The following is a 24,484-nucleotide window of genomic DNA, read 5'->3' as shown; positions in this document are numbered from 1 at the left end:
TAATAGAATCACTAAGACAAGTTCCCGTCCATAATAAACAGCAAAGATTAAGGCGTTTCATTGGCTCTCCAGTACAATAAATCTCATTGGCTGGTCAGATACTGAACCATAATACGTTGTACAGCATCAGTGGTATATTGATGATAGTTACATTCAGGAGATAACACCAGCTTTAAAGCTGCAATCATTGCTTTTATTTTCCCCGCTAAATGGCAGTAAGCGATGTGTTTACATACGAAAGGCTAAAACGTATAATATATACGTTAAAGGCACGGGGGGCGGAGCAAAGACATGGGAGGGCGGAGCAAAGGCACGGGGGGCGGAGCAAAGGCACGGGGGGCGGAGCAAAGGCACAGGCCGGCTATCGACAACACAGGCAGAAATGCTGGAGCAGCAACAGACATGGCGACAGGTAGGGACGAGGCATTGAAGTTGGACGCTATGGCTCAGTGAAACAATCTGATATCGGGTGGTTTTAATTTGTTTTGACAATGTTAGTAAAATCAATTATTGCAGCTTCAATTCCGCTTCACGAAGAAATGCACATATAACGTGTGACCAGGAAGTCATTCACTCTGAAGGCGTGGCTCCAAGCATGTCATTCCATACACGTTTGTACAACACACCCCAAACATACACCTAATATGTTTATTTTTTTGGTTCAAACTACACATACCACATATCCGGGGCTAGCTATATCCTTATTGGGCTTTCAGGTATGATTCTTCTTCTTCTAAGAAGAAGAAGTAGAAGAAGAAGAAGGTATGATTGATCTGTTGTCTTGGTCATCCGTGTTTCCAGGTAAACATCTCTGCCTTTTCCCCTCCTCTCTCGTTCTCAGAGGTCAAAGTATCAAAGCCAGATGATTGTTGGAGGTCGTGGGGTTGAAACGTGAGAGTTGACAGTTGAAGGCACGGAGTTACCACAGTCTAGGTCCTGTTTTATGATTTCTGAAAAAAAAACTCCTTACGTTAAACCTGGCAACCCATGTACCTAACAGCAGCAGTGTTACTTCCAGATGAAACTATCCGTGTTTCTGAAGGGATGTTGACAAGCGTCTATATACTTTTCCAGTTCTTTGGGATTCAGGGTTTTTAGAGACAAGGGGCGAGTTTTAGGACAGTGTCATGGCCTCTTGGGGGGTAGCTCAGCTGGGGGCGAAGACCTTCTCGAACTCATTGAGGATGAGTTCTACGATCTGGTTCTGGAAGACCATGTAGATGGTGATGTTGGCCGACTCCGTCTGGGGCCCCAGTAACGTGGGTCCGAACACGATGGCCACGCTCTGGACCGACATCCTGTTCGCCTCGCCATACTCAATCACCCTGGAGGAGAGGAGGAGGGAGGAGAAGAGGAGGAGGAGGAGGGAGGAGAGGACAGAAGAGGAGCAAGTAGGAGGGAGGGGAAGAGTCCAAAACAGAGGAACGATCTATTAATGACCTCTAAGATCATCGGCAGCCTTGTAATAACACACTGAACCGGTCAGTCTGGATCGCGGTGTAGCGCGGCCAGCGACAGACAGGAAGCACTCACTTCCGCAGGTGTTTGAAGAGATGCTCCATGGTGTCGTGGTTGGGCAGAGGAAGGGACCTCACCAGATCGCGCATGTACGACACTTTCTGGTTGTAGTCAGGGATTTCTACCACAGGAAGAAGGAGCAGAGCGCACGGCAGTTTATATCACAGGATTTCAAATGACAGCGCTCTTCTCTCTAAAGGTTTTGAAGTGGTATATTCCTAGAGCTATCTGTGCTTTAATGTGAGGGTTAACAATAAGGGTTAAAGGGGCAGTGCCACTTGTTTCAGTTGATATTATTTTGAATAAATGATTAAATTCTGTGTGGAGGCTTTTTTTAAACCACTGTCAGTGTAGCCGTTTCCCTAAAGAAGACGGAATCGCGGAAATCGGATAAAATAAGATCAGATATAACTTGAATGATCCCCAGGAGGGTAAATTTGGGCATTACAGCAGAAAGATAGAACAGAACAGAAGAGGTACAGGATCAAATCAAGAATCAATGGGTCATGTAACACAAAATATGAGCATTAAAAACATACCTATACTGTAAATATCAATAAAAGCCTAGCCTAGCCTAGCTAGCAGAAAAACCTCAAAGGGTAAACACGTCCAATGACACTGAAGTTTTCCCATGATTCCGTGTTCCGCGTAGGGAAAGGGCTTCACTGACTGAGGATTTAAAAAGGCCTACATACAGAACTGAATCATCCATCAGCCCTGTCAGAACTGAATCATCCACCAGCCCTGTCAGAACTGAATCAGAATTGAACTGAATTGAATCCAGACTCACTGATGGCGGCGATGAACTTGTCGAAGAAGCTGTAGGGGAAGAGCGGCTCAGGCAGCTCCCTGAGGAACAGCTTCAGAGCCCCCGTGATCACATGGATCTCCTCCCACTGACCGTCCTCCAGATCCAGGTTCTCCTCTGAGAGGAGGGAGGGAGGAGGGAGAGAGGGGGAGGTGGAGGGAGAGGAGGGGGAAGTGGAGGGAGAGAGGAGGGAGAGGAGTGGGGGTGGAGGGAGGGAGGAGGGAGAGGAGGGGGGGTGGAGGGAGGTGGGAGGGAGAGAGGGGAGGTATAGGGAGGGAGGAGGGAGAGGGGGGGTGGAGGGAGGGATGAGGGAGAGGAGGGGGGTGGAGGGAGGTGGGAGGGAGAGAGGGGTGGTGGAGGGAGGGAGAGGGGGGGTGCAGGTAAGTTGAGAAAGACGGAGAGAGAGAGGGAGAGAGGGGGCATGATGGTAGGAATGTGAGAGATGAGGGGGAGGTAAGTTGAGAGAGAGAGAGAGAGAGAGAGAGAGAGAGAGAAAGACAGAGAGAGGGAGAGAGAGAAAGACAGAGAGAGAGAGGGAGAGAGAGAGAGAGAGAGAGACAGAGAGGGAGAGAGAGAGAGAGAGGGAGAGAGAGAGAGGGAGAGAGAGAGAGGGAGAGAGAGAGAAAGACAGACAGAGAGAGAGAGAGAGAGAGGAAAGGGAGAGGGGTTGATTACTCTGCCAGATGTGACGAGGGTGTGGATATCGTTCTAGTGGGGGGGGAGGCGGTGTGATGACCGTACCGTGGTCTGCTTTATGTCTGAGTTTCTGGATGACCGCCAGGTTCCCGCTCACCCTGTAGATCCCATCAACGTCCAGTCCTGGGGGGTCACACACCGTAGATCATCATCTCATCAGCTGGACACAGTTCTATCGGCCACCTCGTCCAAGAACCCGACTACTGAAACAACCACTGGCTGATTCTAACAGATGTTGATCAGTGATCACTGTGTGTGTGAGAGTGTGTGTATATGTGTCACAGATGCTGATCGTTGACCCTGCATGCATGTGTGTGTGTGTGTGTGTGTGTGTATGTGTGTGTGTGCGTGTCTGTGCGTGTGAGTGTGTATGCGTGCGTCTGTGCATGTGTGTGTGTGTGTGTGTGTGTGAGTGTGTGTGTGCGTGTGCATGTGTGTGAGTGTGTGTGGGTGTGTGTACCTCTTCTCTCCACCGCTCTGATGCACTTCTCCACAAACTTGGGCACCGTTGTGCTCTCCCGGTGGCACAGGGTGTCCAGGTGGCACCCAAACACGTTGTCTGCGAGGGGACAGGAAGTGGCGTGAATTACTGAACACCGGTCTCAAGCTTAACACTGCAACGTTCTGGGTGTATTATAGAAACCCTGGGTCTACTGTACCTCCTATGAGACCTTGGGGTCATGACCCTGGGTCTACTGTACCTCCTATGAGACCTTGGGGTCATGACCCCTGGGTCTACTGTACCTCGTATGAGACCTTGGGGTCATGACCCCTGGGTCTACTGTACCTCGTATGAGACCTTGGGGTCATGACCCCTGGGTCTACTGTACCTCGTATGAGACCTTGGGGTCATGACCCCTGGGTCTACTGTACCTCGTTTGAGACCTTGGGGTCATGACCCCTGGGTCTACTGTACCTCGTATGAGACCTTGGGGTCATGACCCCTGGGTCTACTGTACCTCGTATGAGACCTTGGGGTCATGACCCTGGGTCTACTGTACCTCGTATGAGACCTTGGGGTCATGACCCTGGGTCTACTGTACCTCGTATGAGACCTTGGGGTCATGACCCCTGGGTCTACTGTACCTCGTATGAGACCTTGGGGTCATGACCCCTGGGTCTACTGTACCTCGTATGTAGCCCTTCTCCTTCACAGACTGCAGCGTGGGTCGTCTCTGGAGGAACTTGCGTAGTTTGGTGCGGACGCGGCCCTGCTCCGAGTCTACCACACTGCCCGACGTGCTCTTAGTGGCTAGAGGGAAGAGAGGAGGAGGAGGAGGAGGAGATGGAGAGGAGGAGGAGAGGAGGAGAAGAGGTGGAGAGGAGAAGAGGAGGAGGAGAAGAGGAGACAGAGGAGAGGAGGAGGTGAATGTAGAGGAGGTGGAGAGGAGGAGGAGGAGAGGAGGAGATGAGGAGGAGAAGAGGTGGAGAGGAGAAGAGGAGACAGAGCAGAGGAGGAGGTGGTGGAGAGGAGGTGGAGAGGAGAAGAGGAGGAGAAGAAGAGGAGACAGAGGTGAGGAGGAGGTGGAGGGTGGTGAGGTCTTCATGGCTAGTTTCATGGCTCTTCTGCTGTACAGTTATTTAATATAGAAATATGCAGAAATATGCAGCATATGAACCCAGCATGTTTATTTGAGAGGAACAAAGAGGAATCATCATATTGTGGCTTGTTGTTGTTGTTGTTGTTTTGAGACTTACAGCTCCTCTTCCTGTCCTTGTCGTCTTTGTCAGGGGGGAGGGGAGACTTCTCTGTGGGCTCCTCCTCTTCCTCTTCTGACAGGTGGTCCTGATCCTGGAGAGAAGGAGGAGAGGAGGAGGAGGATGAGGAGGAGGAGGAGAAAGAGGAGGAGGAGGAGAAGGAGGATGAGGAAGAGGAGAAGGAGGAGGAGGAGCAGGAGGAAGGAGGAGGAGGAGAAGAGGAGGAGGAGGAGGAGGAGGAAGAGTCAAAGTCAATTTTATTTATATAACACATGTTCATACAAACAAATGTAGGACACACTGCTTTACAGAATAAATAAAAACAGTTTATTAGTAGATGGTATTAAGATAAATGAAATAAGAAAATAAAACAGGACAGAACATATATGGTAAAAAAGAAATAGAAAATAAGGAAAAGTTAAAAAAAAAAAAAAATAAAGAATAAAGGAATATAAAAATTGAGTAAAACTACATGATAAAAGTGAGATTAAAAAGGTATGTCTTAAGATCTCGCTTAAACGTTTCCACAGTTTCAGCCATCCTTAGGTATTCTGGCAGGGTATTCCAGAGGCTGGGGGCGTAAAAACTGAAGCCTGCCTCCCCACGTCTCTTAGTCCTGGCTCCAGGAACCGTTAAAAGCTCAGAGCCAGAGGACCTCAGGGGCCTACAGAACTTGGTGTATACTGTATCCTAAAAGCATGCCTAACATGTATTCAGGTGCATGACTATGAAGTGCTTTATAAACTAATAAAATAATCTGACAATCTATTCTAAAACTGACGGGTAACTAGTGTAGTGATGTGAGACCGGTGTGGTGTGAGCCCTCCTGGTCTGAGTGAGGACACCTGCGGCAGCATTCTGTACTATTAGAAGTTGACTGATATGTTTCTGTGGTAGAGCAGATCCAGTGACCAGGTCCTCACCAGCTGTCTGATGGTGTCCAGGATGACCTTGAACCAGTCACAGATGATGCTCTCTGTGTCGTACTGGACCAGGTACTCACAGGAGTGACGCGTCTTCAGCTACAGAGAGAGGGACACACACACACACACACATACACACACGCACACGCATGCACGCACGCACACACATACACACGCACACACACACACACACACATACACACGCACGCAAGCACACACACACGCACGCACGCACGCACGCACACACACACACGTACGCACACATGAACACACACACGCATGCACGCACACACACACAAACTATAACATGCAGTTGTGTCTGTGAAATGAAATACTATATCAATACAATTCTTAAATGAAGGGAGTTTAAGCAACCTAGCTTATCACAACATATATTACAACTGTTATGTGCAGTAGTTGAAGTGAAGTATTTTGACAGAAGGATACTCTTCAAAATCAACTGTTTTTGCTTCCTTCTGGAAACTTGGTGTCAGTACCTCCCCCCCACCCCACCCCCCCCCCCACCTTTTCTCTGTAAAGTGCATTGAGTTCCTCTGTGTAAGACATGTGCTGTATAAATAAAGTTGGATTGGACTGAATCAGCCAATGAATCAGCTTATCGCCGCCCTGCAGGATTGTACTGGTACAAAACTTTCCTTTGTCCCTGGCTGCCAGCCCCCTGCCCCCCGCCCTCTGCCCCGGCCCCCCTGGCTCCCCGCCCCCTGCCCCAGCCCCCCTCCCCCCCTCTGCCCCAGCCCCCCACCCTCTGCCCCAGCCCCCCTGGCTCCTCGCCCCGGGCCCCTGGCTCCCTGCCCTCTGCCCCAGCCCCCCTGGCTCCCCGCCCCCCGCCCGGCCCCCCGGGCCCCTCGTACCTCCAGAACGTTCTTCTTGCTGGACTTGTCCCTGGAGGCCCAGAACAGCGTGGCCCCGCGCAGCTCCACCGTGTGCTCCGGCACGATCTGACTGGTCTTGTTCTGCAGGGGAGGATGAGGAGGATGAGGGTCAGGGAGGATGAGGGTCAGGGGGAGGATGAGGAGGATGAGGGTCAGGGAGGATGAGGAGGATGAGGTTCAGGGTGAGGATGAGGAGGATGAGGGTCAGGGGGAGGATGAGGAGGGTGAGGGTCAGGGTGAGGATGAGGAGGATGAGGGTCAGGGTGAGGATGAGGAGGATGAGGGTCAGGGGGAGGATGAGGAGGGTGAGGGTCAGGGTGAGGATGAGGAGGATGAGGGTCAGGGAGGATGAGGAGGATGAGGGTCAGGGTGAGGATGAGGAGGATGAGGGTCAGGGTGAGGATGAGGACGACGCAGGCAGGTAACACCAGAGTCCCTCAGCGGTAGGATGACAGGCAGAGCTAAACGTATGGTTATATATATGGTGATTATATATATGTTCTTGATTTTAAGCACAATGGGATTGAGTCTCTCTCAAGATGGCCGTGCGTCCGCAGGCCGGTGTGGTGGTGTGGCTGAGAGGACAGGGGTCTTACGGAGTTGCTGGTGGGGGCGGACTTGGGGTCCCTGTGGAAGGTGAGGATGCCCCCGTGAAGCACGGTCCAGGACTGACCCCAGCTCTTCCTGTCGGACACCAGGGAGAGGAGAAGAGCTCGGGTTCAGACTGCCGCTCCGCCCAATCAACACATTTGTTAAAGCTACATGAGATATCTCGGCACTTTGCCGGCCCCCTCTGATCGTGATCAAATCGGCACTGCGTTTTAAGAACCACACTTCCCACAATTCCTCACTCACTCGCTGTAATGATGGGAAAAAAATATGATAACAAACATGTGTTACTAGATTGGAAGATTGTAGCTACTGTAGCACAGTAAAAGTCCAGGGAAGCTATGATGCTATATCGCACCCCGGGTCAAGTTTGCTGGACAAATGACACTGTTATCTATCCTTGAATGACCCTGTTAGCCATCCACAGAGCGGAGTGGGCGTTCTTCTGTCCTGCTTACCTGAGTCTTTTCCCATGATCGGCTACTTTAGTTTTGTTCAGGATGCCGGCCTTCTCCAGCAGATGGCCCTGTGACACCATCAACACACACGCGTCAGTTGAGTAGGAGAGATGGAATATGTTTTAATCACGGTGACTAACAGGGTCCCACACATCCCAGACACACATGAAAGGAAATATAACTGTTTTTATAGAACACAAAAGGAAATAACTGGAGTGTGAGTCAGTGGGATTCTATTGGCGCGTCTTGAAAGGTATCCTTCGCTCTGTCTGCGCTACGCTAGGGGCCGGCAGGGAACAGATGGACGAAATCCTAGCTAGACCCTGAACCACCAGGTAAGCCTTGAAATATGCCTGTGTGTGTGTGTGTGTGTGTGTGTGTGCGTGTGCATGTGTGTGTTTGTGTTTGCATGCCTGGAATGTGAATTGGGGTGTGTGTGTGTGTGTGTGTGTGTGTGTGTGTGTGTGTGTGTGTGTTTGTTTGCATGTATGGGCATGTGAATTGGTGTGTGTGTGTGCTCTCTTGCAGAGTTCTAATCTCTGGGTAGAGCCACACCACACTGGTTTTGTGGGCAATAATCTTTGAACCTATCTCACCTAAACCCGAGAGTCTCAACAGTTTGATTGCAAGATAATACAACCAACCAAAGTCTGCTCTAATGTGTGCACCTACGGGGTACAACCAGGAAGTCCTGATGTACCGGCCCTGTCCACCAGGGGGCAGTAGGTTCCCCACTGACTGACTGACTGGGCCACAGAAAATTGTTAGGAGAAAAAACACCTCAGTTGTGTAAATAGTTCACCCAAAATCCCAACATTGACAAACCACCATGATTGAGCTTCTACAGCGTGGCCTGATACAGCCACTCGTCCGTTAGTTCCTCCACCTTTCTCACGGTATGTTAGTTCAATCAGCACACCCACACACTCACCCACACACACACACACACACACACACACACACACACACACACACACACACACACACACACACACACACACACCACCAGGACTCACAGCTGCTCTGGCGCATTGCTACCACACAATGCGTCTAACAGGCCTCCGGAGTAGCTACCGGTCCTGGCCCCCCCCCCGCACCCCGCCTCCAGACCCCGCCCACCACCGCCAACGTACGTGGAGCTGGTGAGACTCTGTGCTCATATTGGACAGTCTCCTCTGCAGTTTGACAGTATCGGCCTTCAGAGGGAAAACATGGTGTTTCTGACGTGCATGTTAGACGTGAAGGCTGTGGTACACAGATGACCCACACAGGCCTCCGTATCATCTGATAAAGATGATGATAATGTTGTCATGGTGATGCAGTGTTGTCAGGGGTGGTGCAGTGTTGTCAGGGGTGGTGCAGTGTTGTCAGGGGTGGTGCGGTGTTGTCAAGGTGATGCAGTGTTGTCAGGGTGGTGCAGTGTTTTCAGGGTGGTGCAGTGTTGTCATGGTGATGCAGTGTTGTCAGGGCGAAGCAGTGTTGTCAAGATGGTGCAGTGTTGCTAAGATGGTGCGGTGTTGTCAGAGTGGTGCAGTGTTGTCATGGTGATGCAGTGTTGTTTGGGTGATGCAGTGTTGTCAGGGCGGAGCGGTGTGTTGTCATGGTGATGCAGTGCGTTGCTGGGGCAGCGTCGGGGACGTACGCGATGAGGCGTCTCGGGGGAGTGGCTGGCGCCGGGGGCGTCACCCTGTTCTGACATGTTCCTCCTGTGCGTCGGGAAGAACCTCTGAAAACACACAAATACAGGTAAGACAAAAGTCAACTAAACAAATAAACAAACAAACAAACCAACCTGATTATAGCAGAGCTCGATTTAAGATATTAAGGAGTCAATTTATGTTTGTTTTTTTTACCTCTGATAAAGCCTAATTTTGAATGGAGCCAAAGGAAAAAACCTAGTTTCTACATGCAGGACCTCTCCTAAAGGTTGAGTTCAGTCCAGACTACTCTGTCCTAGCAGACCATGACCGGGTCTCTCCTATTCTCCTAGTTCTGCTAGAGTGATCACATCCGCTTGACCCCTCACCCCCCTCAGTGGTTCCTCCCAGGCTGATACAGCCTGTCCCCTCTGGGGAGGAACACTGAGGCAGGTGTTTCCACTTCCTGTATGGAAGGTATATCACGTCATGAGAGCACGAGGGAGGCTGTGAGCAGCAGGTATCTAGGAGAGACCAGTCTGAAGAGTGGGGAGCAGCAGGTATCTGGGAGAGACCAGTCTGAAGAGTGGGGAGGTTTGAACACAGAAACCTGTGGTATTCAGCAACTAGAAATTCAAATTAAATTGTGGTATTTTTCGCCTCACGAGCGGCTCTGGCCTCAGTAACCCCCCTACCGGTCACTCACACTGTCCTCGTGGTTGGGTCCAAACTGGGCGGGGCCCATGGTGTGTCTCCAGTTCTTCAGGACCGGCGGGCCCTCCTGGTCCACTCCGTTGCCCACCCGGGGGGGCTGGCAGGTGGCTGCTGGGAGCTGGGGGGGGGGGGGGGGGGGGGCGTTCAGGGGCGTTAACGGTTGCTAAGGTGTGGGTGAAGTCTGACAGGGTGTAGGTTACATGGTGTTTGTTAACTGATCTGAAACCAAGTCAAATGCTGGGGAACTCATTCATTCATTCACTCACTCACTCACTCACTCACTCACTCACTCACTCACTCATTAACTATTCTTTTCATCCGTTCATCCACTGATCAATGAATGAATGAATGAATGAATTGACTGACTGACTGACTGAGTCAGTCAGTCAGTCAGTCAGTCAGTCAGTCAGTCACCTACTGTACTCACTCACTCACTCACTAACTCACTCACTCACTCATGCACTCATTTTTTCATCCATTCATCCATTGATCACTGAATTCATTCATTCATCCCCCACAGCCTCAGTACCTCAGGCAGGTTCCACTGTGACCTGGACCGGTCCTTCAGGTAGTAGTAGGTCTTCCTCCTCTCATCCTCCGACCGGATCCACTGGTAGGACACACACACACACACACACACACACACACACACACACACACACACACACACACACACACACACACACACACACACACACACACACACAGTGCGGTCAGGGGGACAGCTGTTGTAATGGGATGCCCCGGCAGCAAACCGGTCACACATAACCTTTTCAATCTATTTACATGTCTAAGATTTCCGCGGCGCCGTGCTGAGCGCTAGAGTTACGGGTGTCCGGTTCCCCCACCCCCTCTACCTGCTCCTGGGTGCCCCGCCCCCCCTACCTGCTCCTGGATACCCCGCCCCCCCTCCCTGCTCCTGGGTGCCCCGCCCCCCCTACCTGCTCCTGGATGCCCCGCCCCCCTACCTGCTCCTGGATGCCCCGCCCCCCTACCTGCTCCTGGTTGCCCCGCCCCCCCTACCTGCTCCTGGGTGCCCCGCCCCCCCTCCCTGCTCCTGGATGCCCCGCCCCCCCTCCCTGCTCCTGGATGCCCCGCCCCCCCCAACCTGCTCCTGGGTGCCCCGCCCCCCCTACCTGCTCCTGGATGCCCCGCCCCCCTACCTGCTCCTGGATGCCCCGCCCCCCTACTTGCTCCTGGGTGCCCCCCCCTCCTACCTGCTCCTGGGTGCGCTCGCTGGTGAACACCGTCTTGCCCTCGGGGTCCAGGCTGCAGGCCCAGCCCGCCGGGGCGCTCATGTCCAGACTGGCCCGCGGGATGACCGCCCGCTTGGGCTGGGTCAGCGCCAGGGGGGGCATGTCTCTGAGGACCCCCGAGGAGGGCGTGGCTGGCGTGGCCGCCTCCCCCGGCTCCTCCTCCTCCGTGGGGTAGTCCTCCTGCGGCAGCGGGGGCTGGGGAGGGGAGGAGACGGTCAGAAAAACTGACCCGCAGAGAGACGCGCTTCTCCTCAGCCTGGGGAGACCGTCCTGATCCAGCCGGCTCACATTCAGTTCCTCTCCGCAGATCAGTCTGGACTTCCTCCTATCTAGTACGATTTTTCTCCGATTAGGTTTCGACCGGGCCAATCAGGGACTGTGTTCTGACTGCTGTTTTGCCCCCCAGTAGAACGTTAGCCCTTGATTGGTTCGTGGTTCGTGGCAAAACAATCTCCCAAAGTAACGAGCGGTAACATTAATGTCAGTTGGGAATATAAATAAATAATATTATTATAATAATATAATATATTATTATTATAATAATTTATAAATCATATATAAATAATAATATTATAAATGAACACAGACTTAAGTGCAGTATTGCACAAATAGACTCAGTAATAACAATTAAACAAGGACAAGAGAATGCACAAAGTTTCTCGGAGTAAAAGACATTTTCACCGTTCTCCTGACTGCTATGCCGATTGGCTGAAGGAGTTAGTCTGTCAGGGCTGAAGGAGTTAGTCTGTCAGGGCTGAAGGAGTTAGTCTGTCAGGGCTGAAGGAGTTAGTCTGTCAAGGCTGAAGGAGTTAGTCTGTCAAGGCTAGTACACACAGAATCAGAACGTGAGCTAACTGGATTAGCATGGAGGCTAACTTCATCTGGGTGTGAGATGAAAACATCGGGCCCACGTCGGCGTGCTAGCTCACCGGTCCACCGCCCTCTGCTCTCCTCCCCTCCGTCGGCGCCTCGGCGCCCCCGGGCGAGAAGGGGGCGGAGCCGGTCAGCGGCGCCGACCATGACGTGGCCCCGGACGCCGGGTTGTGGTAGAAGTGTCTCCCCGAGGCCTCATCCAGCAGCTGCTCCCAGCCAGGGCTGAGGAGGGGGGGGGCGGCGGCGGGGGCGGGGGCGGGGGAGAGGAGGACAGGGGGCGGGTCCATGTCCGCGGAGGAGGAGGGGGAGGAGAGGGGGGAGGCGGAGCTTCGCGGGTCGGCCCAGGTGGTCCGCCCCGTGGCGCGGTGGTGGTAGAACTCCTTGCCGCTGTCCTTGTCAGTGTGCGCCCGCCATCCGTCCGGCAGGTCCAGGGAAGTGGCGGGGCTTAGCGCTCCCGGGGAGGAGACGGAGGAGGAGCAGGAGGAGGAGGAGGGGGCGGCGCCGGGGACGGGGGAGGTGGAGGACGCAGCGGGAGGGGACGACTGCAGAGCGTTTTTCCTCAGCTCCGACACGTTGGCGTAGACGGCGGTGTCAGGACTGGCGTTCTCCACCTGAGGGGGTCAGAGGTCAGCGGTCAGTCACTGGGAACACCGGGAGGAGGAGGAGGAGGAGCAGGAGGAGGAGAAGGAGGAGGAGGAGAAGGAGGAGGAGGAGGAGGAGGAGGAGGAGGAGGAGGAGGAGGAGGAGGAGGAGGTGTGTCTCACTCCCGGACCCTACGTTTGTCAAACCCTTTTCCCCACTGGCTGGGTCTTCTAAAGCGACTGGAATTTACTGGGCCTAAACGTTGTAATGATGTAATTAACCTCAATAAAACAGCCAACTCATTCATTCAAGCTGTGATAGAAACCGTTCCCTATTACAGAAACAGGGACTACATAGTGTGTTCACCATTTTCCTCTAGTGTCCGAATTGTCAACGATTAATTTGATTCACTATATAGTCCACTAGAAAATACCCACAATTCATAGCAATTTCTAGTGAACAGGATGTACCCTTCAATTTCACATTCACTACACTACATACTTAGGGAATAGTGAGTGAGTGAGTGAGTGAGTGAGTGAGTGAGTGAGTGAGTGAGTGAGTGAGTGAGTGAGTGAGTGAGTGAGTGAGTGAGTGAGTGTTTTGAACACAGCTTCAGTCTCAAGGCCGTCCTACGCGTCCGCCATATTGGACAGTGGATATTTCATAACGAGAGCAGCAGCTGGTACCTGGTCTCTGTCAGCCTTCATGGGAATCTCCCTGAGAACAAAGAACAGTGAGGAGGTAAAGAGTCCTCTTTCTTCTCTTCCTTCTATTCCCCCTTTTCTCTCTCTCCACCTCTCTCTCCATCTCTCTCTCTGACCCTTGTGTAACAAAGACTTTACTGAGGATCAGATATCACTCTCCCAAGCACCCTGATGCATTCCCAAGCCCACAGCACGGCCATCTTTACTGTCCCCTGGCCTCCTAGGGGCCTCTGAGGACGGCCATCTTTACTGTCCCCTGGCCTCCTAGGGGCCTCTGAGGGCAGCCATCTTTACTGTCCCCTGGCCTCCTAGGGCCTCTGAGGACAGCCATCTTTACTGTCCCCTGGCCTCCTAGGGCCTCTGAGGACAGCCATCTTTACTGTCCCCTGGCCTCCTAGGGGCCTCTGAGTACAGCCATATTTACTGTCCCCTGGTCTCCTAGGGCCTTTGAGGACGAGCAGAGAAACACCAGAGGACCCTACTGGATGTCGAAACGCCGCCCGCTTATCGTTTTGGCGGTCGCGCTGGAAATGGCTACTTTGCAGAACTATCTGCAGCTGGCGAGCGACGTCTCGATAATGTCTTTTCCGAAGTTTAAAGAGCATCTCTGGGGACAGGAAGTGAGAAGCAGAAAAACATCCCAGCGTGAGACAGAGCGCTGGACAGAGCTCCCCGCTAACGGGCCAGCTCCACACACACAACGCCAGCGCCAAGGCACGGCGCACAGTCTCAGTTCAATAACCAAGGTCAGCATTCTAATCTAGTTCAATAGCTAAGGTCGTCAGCGTTTGAAATGTCTTCGTCTCTCTCTGTCGTGGACCACAGCCAGACGGTTGTAGCACGCTGAGCCGAGGCCAAACCCAGAGGTGATGGAAGCTGCCAGGTCAGCAGGTTTCGGACGAGAGAGTGGTCATTATGAACGTTTGGCTCAGCTGCAGTAAACAGGTATTTTAACACCCGGGGTTTCTGGACAAGTCCGGTCAGAAGCAGTGGTCAGGAAGGAAAGTCTCCAAGGAAAGGAAGCTGATGACTACTACTACTACTACTACTACTACTACTACCTGGTATCTAGACTGTAGTGTACATACCTGGTATAGACTATTAAGACTGTAGTGTATATACCTGGTATAGACTATTAAGACTATAGTATACATACCTGATATAGACTATTAAGACTGTAGTGTACATACCTGGTATAGACTACTAAGACTGTAGTGTACATACCTGATATAGACTACTAAGACTGTAGTGTACATACCTGGAAGAGATGGGTGAGAGTCACAAGCCTGTGCCTAAAGCTACGGAAAACCATAAGGACCAAGTCATTCATTTTAACTGTAAAAGACAAGTGTTCTTGTAAGCGCTAGGTTATGGTCAGATATGCTGGGTGTTTCAATCACGTCTGTTCAGAGTGAAAAGCAGAAGTGTGTCAGTAAGGAATCAACATCGATGTTCAGACCTGCTTCAGTTCCTCTGTTCGGAAGATGGGTATTTTCTGACCTGATCATTTACAGGAAATTATGTCAGCAATATCAAAGAACAACAAATGTATATACGACTTCTATTCTGGGAAGATTGACTTGATGAAGATAAGATTTGCACAGGTTTGTATGACATTGGACCAGGATCTATAAAGATCCCTACAGACACATACACACACACATACAGACACAGAACCAGACACAGACACACACACACACACACACACACACACACACACACACACACACACACTGGACCCTTAATTGGGTGGAGAGGGTCCGTCCAACTATAATTTCCTGTCAGAGCAGGATAATGAAGTCTGGGACATAAACAAACATCCCAGTTAGGCTCTCTTCATTCCTTACACACACCACACACACACACACACACACACACACACACACACACACACACACACACACACACACACACACACACACACCACGCATGTGTATGCAGTTCAACTGTATCTCAAACATACACATATCATAGCATGTGTATTATTCATAAAGAACGTTTTATGAATAATAAAGAAAATTTCCCCAGCTCCATGCCAACGCTGTGAACGCCAGACCTAGTCAGGCTTTCATCATCCTTCACATACCACAGCACACAACATACGCACGGTAACCCCCGTAACGCGTCCAACCGTTCAAACGGCCGCCGTTTCCATCCAGTATGAGCAGGAAGTCAAGGACAGGATGTGAGGTGGAGGTGTGTGTGAAGGAAGGGTCATAGGTCATAGACAGGGTGTGTATGAAGCAACACACTCAGCACGTCACCAAGGGCACTCATAAGAATGGCCCTGTCACAGACGCTCCTAACCAACCTATGGTTGCTTTGTTATTCAAATAGAGCCTCAGAGACACACCCTGCTCTCCGGCCTAGCCCTGCTGTCCTTCTGTCAGCTCGCTAGACCTGAGCACAGAGTTAACCGGAACACGCTCAACGTGATATTAGATTCATACCATACAGCTACACATCATCAATTTGACCATCATGACACAGTTCTGTTTGTGACTCCACCAGGATAAGCAAGCCGATAATAATATGCGATCCTTAGAGGTTAGTTGATGTGAAAAGTAGGATTGAAAACAGCATCCTCTTCAACTCGTAGGTTTGTCATCATCACCTTTGAGGTTCTTCTTTGCGCTGAGGGGGATTCAAAGGGGAGACTTCTGAGGAGAGACACTTCTGAGGAGAGAGACTTCTGAGGAGAGAGACTTCTGAGGAGAGACTTCTGAGGAGAGAGACTTCTGAGGAGAGACTTTCAGAACATCTAGAAACAGTCCTTGTTCTCTCCCGTTATCAGTGACAGGCCTTTTCCACCAAGAGGGAGCCGGTAATTTTGAATGGTTCCGAGCATTTCGACCAAAAAGAAATGAGTTCGGGAACCTGAAAGCTGGTTCCAAACCGGCACCACAAAATAGTAGGTTTTTCAGTGCGAACCGTGACGACATCATGGGCGTGGGCTGACGTACAACAGTTCGGCTCAAAACTGGTCGAAACGCGGGCCCGACAGAACCAAGGTTCCAAGGTTCTTGTGAAACGAACCGGTTCACGAACCAGAGTTCCTTTGGTGGAAAAGGGTTAACAGTGAGGAAACTGTCCAGAGGAGTGTGTGATGATCCCTAGTGGGAATACTTTGCTACTCATGCACTTTGGCTTCAACACTAGATTATGCTCTTAGTCACTTGTTTAGAAAGGAGAGGCACTTGTGAGTTCTGGTGAGTAGTAGTACACTGACTACCTATGCTAAATGCAATTATTGTAAGTTGCCGTGGATGAAAGCGTCTGCTAAATGACTGTAATGTGATCCTCAGACTACTTCAGTAATCATCTCGGGAGCCATGCTGTTTGGGAAGGTAGCAAGCAGCCTTCTCAAACCCAACAGAGGGGATTTCAAGAAGGGCCGACTCGCCCAGAACTACAAACGTTGAGTAAACTCACGCCGGTCAAGTCTGTTATATTTAGCTGTTGGGCTGTTTCTCTCCGGCGTGTTTTCACAGAGGTGAGGAGAATAAAGGTCGCGTGATAAAACTTCCTCGCTGCTATTCCTGTCGGACCGCGCCGTGGTCAAGAGCAGGTGACTCACGGTCAATGATTCATATGTTCACTAATAAGAAACTCCGATATGGCGTTCCGTTCTCCATGACATTCCGACTCCATGACGCTACTTGTTGGACCCTTTCCCTGTAGGAGAGTAATATCCCAGAATGCCACACCCCATCCAGCAATGTACTTAACCACGTGTACAGCATGGATGCAGTAAGTCTGTTGACACTGAGCAGGAACCAGGAAGCAGAGGTGATCTCTGATAGGCTAATAGGAATGGGTATTGAGGATAGATTACAGCGGTGATCTCTGATAGGCTGATCGGGACAGGGTCATGGGGATAGATTACGGCGGAATACTACGGCCTGACCTGTTGATTGACACTTGGCCAACAAGTCACGAGGTACGTCTACTGTATGTTCCAGGAACCGCTAATCAGGAACTGTGACGTCCCTGTTCAGGGACCTGCCGTGGTCGAACTCACATGTTGAGGATATTGCTTGTTTGTCCTCCGAATCCTGTGAAAGCGATGGTTCTGTACGGAGCTGGGCGATTGGGTGGAACATCTAGGGAGTATCCCAGTCTCCAAACTCTTCACCCCACACCTGTCCACCTGTAGTCAGGGACACCAGCACGGGACAAACATCCTCTCTGTCCATTTACAACACGTTCAGATCAATCTGTCCAGGAATAGACAACAACGCTAGATAACAGCAGGCCTGGCCAGACGGTTCTGGACCCCGCGTTGACCCTGCTGTTGGGATGGGCAGGCGGGGGATCTATTCAGAGAGCAGAGATCCTTGGGTACGACAGCGATATCTCTCCAGACAGGAAACCAATAAATCCAATGCCCTGGCTAAGCTAATGGACATTCAGACACAATGTCTTCTTTTCACAGGGATCACTACTACTACCACTACTAGGCCTACTACTACTAATACAACAAGTACTACTAGACTAGTACTAGTCTGTTACTTCAACTATGACTACAAATACGGTAGTAGACCTAGTTTACACACAATAAGTTAGCCCAAGTTCCTCCCAGTCGTAACTGCTGGACATTTATGGAGGTTTAGTCTAGTACAGCCCAGTAATACTAAATGTAAACATTTAGACCTCTAAAAGTGCAATCATCACAAATACTGACATAACCACAGAACTGCGTGCACACATTGAACCACCCTAACCCTCTGAACAACACAGAAAAACTGTCTTGAAAACAAAAGTATCTTGAAAACAAAATGGTGTTTTACCTGGAATTCAGTTGTCAAACTATTCCATAATGCAGTAGTATCCACCTCAGCTGTTTCTGTCTGTGGCTGAGGGCTATCGTACGGTCGTCTCACCTGCCTTGCTTCTCGCCCAGGTACAGGTGGTGCTAGCAAACACGTCTTGAGGGAGCGGTTGCTAAGTGTCTCTGTTAGCTCTTTAAAGTCCACGTGCCTCTCACAAGATGCTAGCACAATTTCTCTCTCTCTCTCTCCCTCCCACCTTTGCTCTCTCTCCCACCTTTTGCTCTCTCTCTCTCCCTCTCTCTCCCTTCCTCTTTTGCTCTCTCTCTCACTCTTTCTCACTCTTCCACTCTTGCTCCCTCCCTCCCTCTCTCTCTTTCTCTTTCTCTCTCTCACTCTCCCTCTCAGGCTATTGACGTATGGAAATGTGTGTGAGAGGGTGTGTGTTGTGCTCGAGTCGTTTGGGATAAAAGCGCTGGGGCAAGGTTTGCGCTCCTACAGGAAAGGGCTCCTCCTTTGTTTAGTAAACAGAGAGCCTGGTGGCGCGGCCATGGGGGAGGACTCTGGGCCTGTTCTCCTGCCTGCCTGACAGCCATGGTTGAGGACTGACTGACTGGCTGGTTGACTGACTGACTGGCTGACTGACTGACTGACTGACTGACTGACTGGTTGACTGACTGACTGACTGACTGGTTGACTGACTGACTGACTGACTGACTGACTGACAAACTTGAACAAAGTAGCACCTACTCCTCCTTGGGTTCACATCATCAGCCCGTTATTGTTAATAATACACTCTTAACTAACGTGCCCAGTAAAATAAAGGTAAAAATATATCATTATAATCTATATATACCCACAGCTCCATGATATCAATCTGTAAATACACGGCGATTACTTTAGTAACAATCTAAACTTTTCTTTAGCGTTTTGGCTTTGACCTGTGATTTCAGAGTTACAGGCAAACATCTGAATATGTGACACACAGGAAGCTCTGCTCGAATACGTTCACGTCACGCCCTGTCCAGAATGTGCTGTTAAAACTTGACATATCTCCACCACAACAAGGCCTCCGGGGTGTTATTTTATTCCCACGTCAGAATAAAATACCGTCGAAGTCTCTGTGTTCATCAGAAGTGAACTTAGACTCGCTTAGACTTAGTCCCCACTTATCCTGCGACTATCAAGTCACTCGACATGAGGCCACGGAGCCGAAAAGGCGAAGCCACCAGAGTCACACAGTGTTGATATCGTGTCAAAGGCAGAGGGGTGGACAGCCACACAATGCGGGTGAAATCCTACCCGGTGTTGTTGTAGAGACAGTAGCCTTGTCCCAGGGCTCTCCCCAGACGCTGCCTCTTACTTAAAGACACCGCTGCTTCGATCACTTTAATACTCAGACGCTTCTGAAATCCCACGCATTAAAAACTAACTCTGCTTCACAAATCAATAAAGGAGATTTTTATCTGTTTTATTATACTGTTCTTATCATACCTTTTTACCAAGACACTACGAGTGTAACCACTTCCTTAGCCCTGACCTGTGATGACTTGTTGGCTTGGCTGAACATGTTTTAAGGGCTTATAAACATTCAAATACAACCTGTCTAGAGTTGACAGGTCAGCTAAAAGGGTAAGGTTATACCCTGCAACATGAGTTAGGGGGGTGGGAAACGCCCATAAGCAAAGGTTCACACAGGTAGACTACTACAGGATCCTAAACTACAGTCGAAGCTGAGCTGACAACATTAGCTCAATATAAAACATCCAATAAAATAAAACCATATCCAAGACATCATTCTAATTCATTCTAATTCTACTAAGTATTAACTTGACGTGTATTTGACACGACTACTACAGTAAACCACAACGATCTTTTGAACTTACCCAGTATCTCTCGATCACATGCTCACACGCTCAGTGACCCGAACACAGCTGTGATGTGATCGACCCTGAGGGGTTCAAACCAGGGGTCTCAAGACCGTCTCCAGACCCCAGCCGCTGTCTTCGCACCTGCGCGGGATCTGACGCCCTGCAGCTCGGCCCTCTGGGTAACGCGCTGGTGTCCCTGCACGGCTCCTGTATCAGTCAGCCTAATCTGCCCCCCTAGCCTGCCCCCTCCCCCCCTCCCCTACCCCTGGGACAGGCTCACACCCGCGTTTCTGAGGGGAATGTTTAAATCCCGTGCAAGTGAAGCACTGGTGGACGGTGAGCGGTTGATAATATCTTGTTTACGTTCTCTTGTTTCCAGTGACAACACGGCTTGACGAATTCAGACTGCCGTCATTACAGAGTTGATACAAACAACCGCAACCCATGTTAGCGGCTGCTTCACGGTGAAATTCATGTTATGAGCATACCGCAGGGGATTAGGTACTAGGCTGACTCAGAGGCCTCTATCTCGAGTGTGTGTAGACGAGGAACACTAGCCCACATAGCAAACCACCTTGTCATGACTTGTTTTGCCTCCAGTTGTCATTAGAGAGACCAAACTTGTTACACTCACCTGGGGAGTTCACAAGACGCTAACCTTCAAAAGAAACACATCTCTCTACGATGCCTACAGTATCACGATACCAGGGTCACGATACCATACGTATCACAATACATCGCGATACTCTATACAATACTCGATACATGTTGCGATACAAAAAACGTTTTGTACTTTTTTGGGGTACAGTGCTGTGACCTTGGGGGGGGGGGGGGGGGGGGGGGTTCGATGGGGAGGGGGGTCGGGTGAGTGCCTGAGTGTAATGTTGTTGTCTATTATTTTTGGTGTATATGTGCAGATGTTTTGTGTATTTTATGTTTAAAAACTTTTTTTTGAAACTTTTTTACTTTATCGATACCGTACTGCGGAAAATCAATACAGTATCACAGAAAAAAAGGTGGTGTATTGCTGTATCCATTTTTTTGCACACCTCTATTGCACTGCACACACCTCTCCACTCTCTCTATGACAAACTTTTCTTTTCTTTTCCATATAGTTACTGTATGTGCACTGCTTGTCAGACCCTTGAGTGCATGCGTTACATTCCATAAATCCTCTATGTACAGTAGAGTCTATCAGACCCCTCCCCCCCCAGACTGGGTCCCTGGACGAGCCTCTCCAGACTCAGCCCCGTCTGCTTCCCTCTTCCTCTGCAGGCCAACACGCTGCTTCCTGTCGGCGGCGGCCCAAAACAGCGCTCGCATCCTCCGCTGACGTCACCCGGTGACCGACCCGAACTTCCCCCGGCCACCATTGTTCCCACCGACCCCCCCCCCCCCCCCCCGTGTCGCTATCTCTGCCACCCCAAACCCGCTGATGAAGGCCTCCCAGACCCCGCTCAGCTGAACCCCCCCCCCCCCTTCCCCCTCCCTCCCCCTGACTAATGCTAACGGGAGGAAGCTCGCCCCCCCCCCCCCCCCGGAGAGGTTTGTAGGACGAGGCCCGGGCATTGTGATGTCACAGATCACGCTGGTCGGCAGGGTTATTGTTGGTTTTCCCGCCTCTCTTTTTTCTTTTCTGCCACACTTCCCCTCGTCATTTCCCCCCCCGTCCCCCCGTCCCGACAACAGAGGCGTCACTGAACCAGAGGCGTCTCCCCGAAACCTGCTCCTCATCTGCCCACAACTTCAAAAGACTCAAAAGCAGAATAAAACTCCCCGAGGTTGAAAGTGAACTTCAAACATGGAAGCACCCATCAGCAGTTGTGAGCTGCACGTCTGTTCAGTCCATCTCTCCTATGTTTGATCTCTCTTGAGACAACATAGGGATGTAGACAGCGCCTCCTGGTGGCCACTTCGGTAACAGAGCTACAAAACATCAGCCAAGTAGCCTTGCACTCTGACCCCTGCAAATTGACCCAGTCGGTATGCTATTCCAACTATCTGCAGTGTCATAGTTCATAATTTGAATGAGTGAGTGAGTGAGTGAGTGAGTGAGTGAGTGAGTATTTATCTGTTTATAGGCCTATGGCTCTATTGAAAACCCTTTCCACACCCTGCCTCGTCCACCAACGCCTCCTCCGTATTATAAAGCAGAGACACTCCCACACAAGGAGGTCAGGTTACGTCTAGAGGCTCGTCCTACCGTCTTGACGGTCGGGGTAGATGAGACGATATGAAATTGCGAGCTCCCGCGAACCAGGCATTCATAAAAACAGCTCCTGTTTAGCACACGGCCAAACACAACATGTAGAGCATCTTAGAATAACCAGATGTTTCCTGAGGAACACAAGCCTGTACCTCCTGAGTCTTGTGTTTCATTAACATAGAATATGCGGTCGTCTTCTTCACCTGCGTCCTCCCACGGTTCGTTTTTTTTTTTAAATGTATGACCCACAGGAAATGTGCTCTAAGCCGCACAGGAAATTTACTCTGAGATTGTTAATGTTTACTTGGTTAGTTGAGCACAGCGGAGAAGACGACCCCCAGGGTCAGTAGTTCAAAACACGTAATAAAAAGCTTAACGAGGGTTGCTTTACTGTGGCAGGGAGGGGCGCTGTTTACCTGTGTTTGTGGAGCGGGCGCAGCAGCAGGCGCAGGTTCCGCGGGGCCCTCAGGGGCCCCCGAGGGCCCCGTCTGCCCAATGGTGGACAGATCCAGGTTAAGGTCCAATATGGACTCGTAAATATTCTCAGAGTCCACGTCGGGCTCAGCGCCCGACTCCATCTCCAGCTCCAACTCTTCCTCCACCTCCTCCTCCTCCTCCTCGTCCTCCTCCAGTTGTAAGGGCGACTCGGGTTCTTCCGGGGACCGCCGGGTTCCGAGGTCGGGTTCCGGGACGACGGGCGTGTCCACGGGTATGGGCTTGTGGACCGGGTCTGCCGGGCTGAAGCTGGGGACGCGGGGCTTCGGGGCGAGGCCCTGCTGAGGGTCGTCCAGGGACGACAGGCTCTTGGCGGGATCGAGGAGCGAGGAGGAGGAGGACTTCAGGCTGGGCCTCTTCCTGGTCAGGGCGCCGTCTGACACGGCGGCGGCCTCCGCGGGGGCGGGAACAGGAACGACGAGGGAGAGGAGGGAGTCGCCGCGCTTGAACGGCAGCGGGGGGGCGTGGTCGTGGAACTCCAGCGGGACGCCGAACGTGGACATGCGGTTCTCCGTCTTCCTGTAGTCGGCGGCACCAGCGGAGGAACGAAGCCTGATCGTTACCTCGTCCCCCGCCGCCCTCGGCTCCTCGACCGCCGCTCGCTCGGGCCTCGGGACGGGCGCCGCTGGCGCCGGCACCGGAACCACAACCGCCATGGGCATCAGGACGGGCTCCGGCGCCGGCGGGTTGGCGAAGTCCAGCGGCGAGGGGAACTCGGCGGGCAGCTCTTTAACGTACTTGGCGGGGATGTAGAAGGGCTTGGCCCGCTCGTCCTTGCGGACCTGCCACCAGTGGTCATTGGTCTTGGCCAGGAGGAGGTAGCGCTCGTTGGGCTTGATGGCCACCAGGGAGCCGTCGCGGCCCGTGTACTGGTACTCGAACTCCACCAGAACCAGACCCATGCTGCACGCCAGGGAGGTCATCGCCACGGACGCACGACCGCCCACAGGCCACGCCCACCCCTCGGGGAGGGGGGGTCTTCACGTACAGGTAGGGGGGGGGGGGGTGGCGGGGAGCAGATGGGGGTGTTCAAGGTTCAACAGCAGCCCTCCTGGGAAGAAAAAGAAAACGATGTTAAATGCACGTATCTACAAAAACTACAACTACACCCAAAACACACACACACAGGTAGAATCACGGCCATCTCAAAACACACACACAAACAGGGAGCATCACGCCCATCTCAAAACACACACACACACACACAGGTAGAATCACGCCCATCTCAAAACACACACACAAACAGGGAGCATCACGCCCATCTCAAAACACACACACACACACACACACAGGGAGAATCACGCCCATCTCAAAACACACACACACACACACACAGGGAGAATCACGCCCATCTCAAAACACACACACACACAGGGAGAATCACGCCCATCTCAAAACACACACAGGGTTTCTATCACGAATCCAGATTAATTTGTCGTTGTACAGTGCGCGTTTGCTGAGTTGGCCCTAGTTATTCATTCAAACCCTTTTTATTGAAATGAGGATAAGCCCCTTGAGCTGCACCAACTCGTTTTCGAGTGGGTCCTCGAGCACAAACACACAGTATGAACATTTAAAGAAAACAAAACACAACACAGAGAAACAATACATGACAACACAAGACAATCGACATGAACAGACACAAGTACACATACAGGCTCTCATCACTGCCCCCCCCCCCCCCCAACATCCATTTTAAATCATCTATGTCTTCAATAAAATTAATAATAAAAATAAAAAAAGAATAAAAATAAAATGTAATCAAAAGCAAGAA

At 51.3% G+C, this 24,484-nt stretch overlaps 1 protein-coding gene across 1 annotated transcript; it reads right to left on the bottom strand.

The window, feature by feature from the left end:
- Positions 1–273: 273 nt before the first annotated feature.
- On the bottom strand, positions 274–23,633 carry arhgap27l (Rho GTPase activating protein 27, like; the record flags this gene model as incomplete). Its single annotated transcript, XM_084448513.1, has 18 exons — positions 274–1,325; positions 1,534–1,639; positions 2,309–2,443; positions 3,068–3,145; positions 3,483–3,581; positions 4,152–4,274; positions 4,721–4,814; positions 5,644–5,742; positions 6,516–6,617; positions 7,133–7,220; positions 7,604–7,671; positions 8,737–8,799; positions 9,246–9,329; positions 9,947–10,072; positions 10,484–10,564; positions 11,172–11,405; positions 12,140–12,694; positions 22,632–23,633. 18 exons carry the CDS (start codon positions 23,631–23,633, stop codon positions 1,148–1,150), a joined length of 3,315 nt encoding a protein of 1,104 aa, XP_084304639.1. The 3' UTR covers positions 274–1,147.
- Between the last annotated feature and the right edge of the window lie 851 nt (positions 23,634–24,484).

This window comes from Borostomias antarcticus (genome assembly GCF_949987555.1).
Source record: "Borostomias antarcticus genome assembly, chromosome: 14".
Classification (NCBI taxonomy): Eukaryota; Metazoa; Chordata; class Actinopteri; order Stomiiformes; family Stomiidae; genus Borostomias; species Borostomias antarcticus.
The sequence above is the reverse complement of the archived record's forward strand: the minus strand, read 5'-3'. Positions and strand labels throughout refer to the sequence as shown.